This window comes from Lactuca virosa, chromosome 1 (assembly GCF_052849685.1).
Source record: "Lactuca virosa cultivar CGN04683 chromosome 1, Lactuca_virosa_CGN04683_v6, whole genome shotgun sequence".
NCBI lineage: Eukaryota > Viridiplantae > Streptophyta > Magnoliopsida > Asterales > Asteraceae > Lactuca > Lactuca virosa.
Genome location: NC_136426.1, coordinates 172109980 through 172119185, shown reverse-complemented (window position 1 = coordinate 172119185; position 9206 = coordinate 172109980). Strand labels below are relative to the sequence as shown.

The 9206-nt window shown below is 40.1% G+C and overlaps 1 protein-coding gene across 1 annotated transcript; it reads right to left on the bottom strand.

Moving 5' to 3' along the window:
- Window positions 1–8368: 8368 nt before the first annotated feature.
- LOC145124004 (uncharacterized) lies at window positions 8369–8848 on the bottom strand. Its single transcript, XM_079059211.1, has one exon. It carries the CDS (start codon window positions 8846–8848, stop codon window positions 8369–8371), a length of 480 nt encoding a protein of 159 aa, XP_078915337.1.
- Window positions 8849–9206: the final 358 nt, after the last annotated feature.

Sequence of the window (9206 nt, the reverse complement as noted above, 5' to 3'; positions counted from 1 at the left end):
AATTGAGTGTCACCCACCTCGGCCCAGCATAGAGGGGATCTGCACTTTCGGCCGTAGAGGGCTTTAAATGGAGCAACCTTGATGCTCGTGTGATAACTATTGTTATAGGAAAATTCGAAAAGGGGTAAGTGGGTATCCCATGCCTTACCAAAGTCGATCACACAGGCTCACAGCATATCTTCCAGGGTTTGGATAGTTCTCTCACTTTGTCCGTCGATCTATGGATGGTAGGCTGTACTCATGTCCAGCCTAGTTCCTAGGGAGCTTTGTAATGACTGCCAGAACCTCGAAGTGAATCTACTATCTCTATCGGAGATAATAGATATAGGAACACCATGCAGTCGTACGATCTCCCTAATGTATGTTCTTGTAAGCTTTTCCATCTTGTCTGTTTCTTTGATAGGCAGGAAGTGTGCGGACTTGGTCAATCTGTCGACGATGACCCATATGGTATCAAGTCCACCCGTTGTCTTGGGTAGCTTGGTTATGAAGTCCATAGTGATCCGCTCCCACTTCCACTCAGGTATCTCCGGTTGCTGGAGTAGACCTGATGGTTTCTGGTATTCGACCTTGACCTTGGCGCAAGTAAGGCATTTACTCACGAAGGTAGCAATCTCTGCTTTCATGTTAGGCCACCAGTATGACTTCTTGAGATCCAGATGCATCTTATCCGAACCCGGGTGGACGGAGTATCGAGTGTTGTGCGCTTCCTTCATCACCAAGTCTCTGAAGCCACCGTGTTTCGGTGTCCAGATCCGGTTCATGAGATATAAGGCTCCGTCACCCTTGACTTCCAAGTTCTTATCCATTCCTCGTAGGGATTCTCCCGCTACATTTTCAGGTTTCAAAGCTTCAAGCTGAGCCTCCTTAATTTGTGCGGATAGATGCGAATGGATAGTCATTGTTAATGACTTGACTCTTCGACCAGAATATTCTTTCCGACTTAGGGCGTCTGCTACCACATTGGCTTTACCCGGATGATAACGAATTTCGCATTCGTAGTCATTGAGTAGCTTGACCCCCCGTCGTTGTCTCATATTGAGGTCCTTCTGGTTGAATATGTGTTGGAGGCTTTTGTGGTCTGTAAAGATAGTGCTCTTTGTACCATACAGATAGTGTCTCCAGATCTTTAGGGCGAACACAACCGCTCCTAACTCGAGGTCGTGCGTGGTGTAGTTGACCTCGTGTGTCTTCAGTTGTCTCGAGGCATAGGCGATGACCTTACCTCGTTGCATCAGAACACAACCGAGCCCCTGATTGGATGCATCGCAGTATACCACGAAGTCGTCTATCCCTTCGGGGAGGGATAGTATCGGTGCGGTGTATAAGGCTCGTTTCAGGGTTTGGAATGCCTTCTCTTGTTTCTCTTCCCAGTCAAAGGCCACGCCTTTCTGGGTCAATGTCGTAAGGGGTTTCGCGATTCGAGAGAAGTTTTGTATGAACTTGCGGTAGTAGCCAGCGAGGCCTAGATATTGACGAATTTCTGTAGGCGTCTTCGGTGCTGACCAGTTCTCAATAGCTTTAATCTTGGATGGGTCCACGTGGATTCCTTCTTCGCTAACCACGTGTCCTAAGAATTCGACTTTTCGGATCCAAAATTCGCACTTAGAGAACTTCGCGTATAGCTTCTCCGATCGTAGGGTTTCCAGGACTTGTCGTAGATGATTGCTATGCTCCTCCTTACTTCGAGAGTAGATAAGTATGTCATCAATGAAGACGATGACAAACTGATCCAAGTAAGGACGGCATACCCTATTCATTAAGTCCATGAATACTGCGGGCGCATTGGTCAGCCGAACGGCATCACTACGAACTCGTAGTGTCCGTAACGAGTTCGGAAGGATGTTTTCGCGACATCCTCCTTAAGTACTCGTAACTGGTGATACCCGGACCTCAGATGGATCTTGGAAAAGTAACTCGCCCCTTGCAGTTGGTCGAATAAATCGTCTATACGAGGAAGAGGGTAACGATTTTTGATCGTCAGTTTGTTGAGTTCCCTGTAATCGATGCACATGCGGAACGATCAGTCTTTCTTCTTCACGAATAAGACCGGTGCTCCCCAGGGTGAGAAGCTTGGTCTTATAAAGCCCTTGCTGAGCAGTTCGTTAAGTTGGCCGGACAGTTCTTACATCTCAGCAGGTGCTAGACGATAGGGCGATTTGGCTACGGGGGTAGCTCCTGGAATTAAGTCGATTCTGAATTCGACCTGACGTTGGGGAGGTAAACCTGGTAGCTCTTCCGGAAAGACGTCGGGGAAATCGCGTACTACGGGGAAGTCTTTTAGGTCTTTTGTTTTCTGGCTTGTATCGACAACATGCGCCAGGAATGCACGATATTCCTTACGCAAGTACTTCTGGGCTTGAATACTTGAGATGATAAGAAGGCTCGTACTGGGTTTGTCTCCGTAGATCATCAGGGTTTCGTTATTTGGTAAGTTTAGACGGATGGCTTTGTCGAAACACAGGATATCGGTACGATGGAGACTCAACCAGTCCATGCCCATAATGACATCGAAGCTCTTGATTGCTACTGGTATGAGGTTGATTGGAAATGAATGATTATCTAGCGTGAGGGTACAACCTACGTAAATCTCGTTAGAACTCTCTGTCTCTCCGTTAGCCATTTCTACGACGAAGGTTTCATTTAGTGGTTGCGGTGCTTGTTTAAGTAAGTGTTTAAAGTTTTGGTTTACGAAGCTCCTCTCTGCCCCACTATCAAATAGGATACAAGCATAAGAATTATCGAGAAGGAACGTACCCGTGACTACTATGGGGTCTGCCACGGCTTCGCTGTGGCCAATAGCAAGTAGTCTTCCTGCTCCCCCCGCATTCCCAGTGTTAGGCGTGTCAAACCCAACAAATAATGGGATAAAATAATATTAATAAAGCTCAAGTCACTGCTATTTCTTATACTAAAGATAGTATAGAGTAAGCAGGGTCGGTCCACAGGAATACAGGACTTCTTATCTTGCCATATTCTCACACATAATACAAATAATATTAGAATGGGGGATTGTGTTTGAACTTGAATTAAACTTCATAAATAAGAAAAGATTGATAACAAAACGCAGTAAAAGAAGTACATTTCCGATTCTGACTCTTATACATGTATTATGTTGAAAGATGTAATATGATTATAACTCATGTTCAATCTAGGTTGGTAAGTTAGATATTAATAAACTCTAATATCCAAATTGGCAAAAGTATTTTATTCAAAACAAGCTCTTCAAATAAAACTTCATTTAATTGATTCAATTCAAATAAGTTCTTGCATCAAATCATTAAATGACATTAAGTTTTTGCACTAATTACCAACAATGTTTAACATTCCTCTTAAGCTTGGGAATATAAACATTTAATCTTTGATTGCACTAATTTTGATCTAATTACAACCAAGTAAGTGTGTGTTATTAACATCAAATCATAAAACATATACGAATTTCATAATTTGATTAACTAGATTGATAAGAACCCTAGTTCATTGATCAAGTGAAAAAGAGAACTAACCAAACACATGATTAAGATCAAATCAAAGATTACTAGATGTTAAACACAAATTAAGTTCAAATTACAACCTAACAACACATACTTAAGAATTCAGATTCGGAAATGATAATGAAATCAACCACACATGACTAGGTTAAACTACAAATCAAACAAATTCAAACTTCAAATTGACTTACAAAAAGGAAATTAAAGTGTTTCCAAGTGTTAATCTACTTCCAAAAGCTCTGAAAATCCCCTTCTCCCTGTCCAAAATCCGACCTAACCTCCAACAAAACTGATTGTCCCCATTAAATGAGAGTAAAACTACTTTAAAAACTGTCGAGACGTTTACACGGCCCGTGTAAATTATAGGGTGCCATTTACACGACCGTGTAAACAAGAAAAGAAGAACGCTCTTGCATATGCGTTTACACGGCCCGTGTAAATTATAAGCCATCATTTACACGGCCGTGTAAATGTCTGAAAGGCTCAAATCTTCATTTCTTCATTCTCTCTCTCTTCAATGCTCCAAAACTTCTGAAACTTCGTTTCCAACTCTTTTTAACTTCCTCCATCAAGATCCAACCTTCAAAAGTCCCTGAAATATCATAAAAGTGTGTGAATGGAATTGCATCATGAAAAATCCCGAAAAATATGCAAAATGCATGAGTTTAAACCTAAATGCAATGCACTTTTATGAACTAAAACTACAAAATGAATGCATGAATATGCATCTAACAAATCTCCCCAAGCTTGAACCTTTCTTGTCCTCAAGAAAGAGCAAGAAGATTTAAACTAGAGAAAATAAAATAGAATAGAAGAAAAGAAAATTAAAAATAAAACTATTTGAAACTTAATGCATGAAATCAAAACAAACATGAAAAGATCCAACCCAATTACCCTGTTTTGTACCATAGTTGAGAATGTACCTGTCATGCCTTGAGTTAACTTGGCTTTAGTCTCAAAATATTATATGATAATAGAAATAAGACTTTGGCCACTCCCTAATACAACTCAACAGAATCAAAGATCACAACACTAATTCCCTTTCAATATCATCAAGTCAATTATTGGAACAAATTACGGTCTTACTCTCGTGAAATTATATGTGACAAAACATGCTCAACCATCTTTGTTTCATAAAATATAACAATGCCCGATTCCAGCTATTTGTTGATCAACAACAATCTTTTTCTGAAAAATCTTTTCTAAAAATTCCCTAATATTTATCCAGATTGGTTACAAACTTCAAACCACTTACACCAGTCAAAGTAGTTAACATTCAGTCCAATGTCATAAGTTCAAATCCAAGTCCAAGGGAATCTTTTGGCAGCCAAATATTTTTCCTAAACATAATATTCAATTAAACTATAAACACAACTATATACAAACTTCTTAATTATATTTTTTTACAAATAAAGCTCATGGCTTTCTTTGAAATCCGTGTAACGGGCTTCCAACCAACACATCCAAATCAAATGACCTTAGTGTGCTAGATTTAAAGAGATCCCTCGGGTTTACTTGCCCGAACCTCAAAGGCCACAGATTAGCTTTATTTGCTATTATTAAGTTCATGACTTTCTATGGAACCCATGTAACGAATTTTCAACTCAATCAGTCCCAAACAATTTAGCTTTAGGCGATTAGGTGTAAAACACCCCTCAGAGTTTATTTGTTCGAATCCCAAAGGTCACAGATTAACTTAATAATAGTTTTTTTTTTTTTTTTTTTTTTTTACAGTTTTCAAATACAAATATCTAAGTTAACACATAACACTCTTATTAATTTATTTATTTATTTATTTGACCAATTTCTTTATATTTTCGTCCTTGACTTTTCTATTGTGGGACATCTCACGGTCTATTACCGTGAGGACTTCTAAGACATTTTTCAGGGGACTAAAGATTAACATGCAAAGACCCGTAAGTATAGTTGAAAGCTATGTCCCCAAGCAGGGTATATAAAAGGGAATGAGTAGAAATGACTTTTAGAGCGCTGGAAGGCTCGGAACATTGAGATTTTGTATTCTTTTTATGAACTTTTGAATTTGGCATTTTAAGTTCAATTGAGCATTACTACTCATAAGACCGGTCATATGTCCCAAAGAATTAACTCATACCTGCTGTTATGCTCCAATGTTGACAATCTTCTCACTTTCTGTTTTGCACAAGTAGCTTCAGGAGGTGTGTTCGTGTGCGATTAACTTGCTTTTAGATTTTCAATAAAAAGAGCAAGTTTAATCTCAAGGCACATGACTCATTTACCAGCTCAACTGTTTCGAAAAGATTCGGTTGCTTGGGATTGGATCTCTTTTTTTATTTATTTATTTATTTTTTTTTTTATTTTTTTTTTTTTATATATATATATATTTTTTTTTTTTTTAAAAATGACAAAGAAAAATAATGCAATGCAATATGTACAAAATTACATGCAACCTACATGCAACGGGATAATACATGGATGGATGGATGCCCCTCCCCAAGCTTAAAATAAGCATCGTCCTCGATGCTTGGAGAGAGGCATAGCTAGCCTATTGAGGACCGGGCGGTGGATATGGAGGGAACTGTGAAGGATAATCTGCAGGATAGTATGGAGGCCATTGGGGTTGGGAGGATGATGATTGCTGCTGCTGTGTGGGGAGCACAAGAACTCGATGGATATCGCTCATCAAATGATGAACGTTGCGGTTATGCTGCTCTTGAGCGATCCATCTCTGATCCTGCTCAGCCCATCGCAGTTCTTGTTGGGCCCAACGCTCTTCTTGCAAGTTACGGTAGTCCTGAAATTCAGAAGTGATTTCAGCGACACCCGTATAAATTTCTCCGACTTCCTGCTGTATGCTGGTGTAACGGTCGTTCAAGCGTGCAAACTCGCCCATGTAAAGATTGTGTTCAGGAAAAGGAATGGGGCGAGATGAGCTAGAGGCACCAGCAGTAGGAGCAGGAGGAGTAGAAGTGGTGGTTGAAGGTCTACGGGCAGCAGTAACACCCAAGTTGGATTGGAGGTGCCAATTGGTAGAAGGGATGTCATTGGCCAAGACTAATATCTTCTTATTTCGGTTATCGACGCGTAAATATTCTTTACCATCGACTGTCCAATGAACATCCCCATTGGGATGGCGGTGAAAGAGATGCATGATTTCCAAAACTTCAAGTGATAAACGAGTACGGCCCGGAATTATATTGGTTGGATTGTTGGGTAGATGGAGGCCAAGATGTTCAGCTATAATAGATACCATGCCTCCACAATGTAGCTGGCCACCATTGCTCAGGGCATTTCTGAGCATTTTCTGAACTACCCAACACCCAAAATGAGGGACTTCCTCGGGCTTGTTAATCATGCACCACAAAACTTCTAATTCTTTTTTGTTTGCTTTGCTAATCTCTTCTTGAGGAAATAAAAGAGAAGCAATAATCTGGTGGGTGACCTTCAGAACCGGATGAATAATGCTAGAAGCTTTTGTTGTGCCTGACTGAAACTCATCTTCACAAGAGATAGTTCTCCAAAACGTTCCACACTCGCGCTCAAATACAGCATTTCTTCTTCCTTTTGCTGTATATACATCTCTTTTCGCTTTTGGGGCACCAATAATATCACAGAGAGTATCAGCATGAATTCTACGTGATTGATTGAGCAAACGGAAAGTGAGGATGTGTGTTTGGTAATCGAAAGTGATGGATGACAAGAATTCCAACATAGGTGTTTGATAACTGACTGCATGTAGATTCAATAGCCCTTCCCAACCAATGTTCTTGAAGAGCTTGTGGACACCTTTATAGATATGAAGGTCTTTGAGGGCTTGGATGTCCACAAATTTTTGAGCCGCCATTACTCTTCCAATAAGGCTTGCATACAAAATGTTTTGTTGATTGGTCTCAAAAATAAGACCAAATTCATATGGGTTTTCCATTGGATGTTGGTCTTGTTCATCATTAGACTCTTGACCACCCATATGTGAGGTCCCAATTCTAGCCCTTTTTCCACGGGAGGCCATGGTTAAATTGGATTCAACAAAGTTTTGCACACAATGTAGAACAATTTAAACTCAAGAGTTTGCACAAAAATAAACAGCAATATCACCAAAATCACCCCAAAATCACCCCAAAATCTAAGTATATGCACAAGTAAAGAGTTGGAACAATTATACCAATTTGTGCTTGAAAATGGTGGTAGGGTGATATCCAATGCTTCCCCAAGCTTTCCCCAAGCTAATCCTACAAGAAATTTCAAACATTAGGTCGAGATTTGAAGTTCAAAAATTCTAGGGTTTTGCTCAAAAGCCCCAAAATCGGCCATGAAAAGGGTGGAATAGAGGTGGAAGACAAAGAAGATGAAGAAAAGAGAAGAATTCCATACCTTGGAGCTTGATTTTTTGATGCAAAATTGAGGAAGATTGAGTATTTTGAAGGGTTTTTTCGAAGGGGGCAGTAGGGAGGAGAAAAAAACGCAGGTTATGTGAAAAGAATGAGTTAAAAAAAATCGAGTTTTAGCCTCAAAATCGACCAGCTCTGTTTTAACGTTTACACGGCCCGTGTAAACAGAAGGGCATAATTTCCACGGCCGTGTAAATGTAGAGTTTCAACTGCGGTAGCTGGTCGTTTACACGGCCCGTGTAAACCATAAGCATAATTTTACACGGCCGTGTAAATGTCTGTAAAGGCCAAAAATTATTATTTTTTCACTTTTTGAATTTGCAACCCGCTAAACCTCTACTGCCCGAAAATTGATTTTTAACCCTCTTTTAGCGTGAAAAACAACTTGGAAGTTTGAAAACAAAGAAAATACAATGAAAATATAAGAAATAACAAAAATACCCCCGGGTTGCCTCCCGGTTAGCCGCCCCTTTTTAATGTCGTTGGCTCGACCTGGACCCCAACTATTTGTCAATCTTGATACTTTGGATCCAGTACTTCCTCCACCTCTTCATTCTTGACTTGAAATCCTTCATAATAAGGCTTCAAACGGTGACCATTTACCTTAAAAATCTTCCCAGTTTTCTCACTTGTGATTTCTATTGCACCATGCTCAAAAACATTAGTGACAACAAATGGTCCCACCCAACGGGACCTTAATTTACCAGGAATCAATTTAAAACGCGAGTGGTAAAGTAGTACCTTTTGACCTTTGTGAAATACCTTGCGTGTAATCATCTTATCATGGAATGCTTTGGTCTTTTCCTTATAAAGAACCTCATTCTCATATGCTTCATTGCGGATTTCCTCAAGTTCTTGTATGTCCAGCTTCCTCTTCTTTTCTGATTCACTTAAATCCATGTTGAACTGCTTGATCGCCCAATAGGCCCTATGTTCCAACTCAACGGGTAATCGACACGGCTTTCCAAAAACAATACGGTATGGAGACATTCCAATTGGAGTTTTATATGCAGTGCGGTATGCCCACAAAGCATCATCAAGGCGTGTACTCCAATCTTTCCTTGTTGTATTCACGGTTTTCTCCAAAATGCCCTTGATTTGTCGATTGCTCACCTCGGCTTATCCATTTGTTTGTGGGTGGTATGCTGTGGAAACTTTATGAGTAACACCATATTTCTTCAAAACACTCCCGAGCATACGATTGCAAAAATGTGTACCACGATCACTGATTAAGGCCTTTGGAACACCAAATCTGGAAAAAATGTTAGCCTTCAAGAAATCTATCACAACTTTTGAATCGTTAGTACGGGTAGCCTTTGCTTCCACCCACTTGGAAACATAGTCCACA

What these genes read in the sequence shown, in the direction of transcription:
- LOC145124004 (XM_079059211.1), bottom strand. Translation starts at nt 8,848, where the DNA reads ATGTCTCCATACCGTATTGTTTTTGGAAAGCCGTGTCGATTACCCGTT.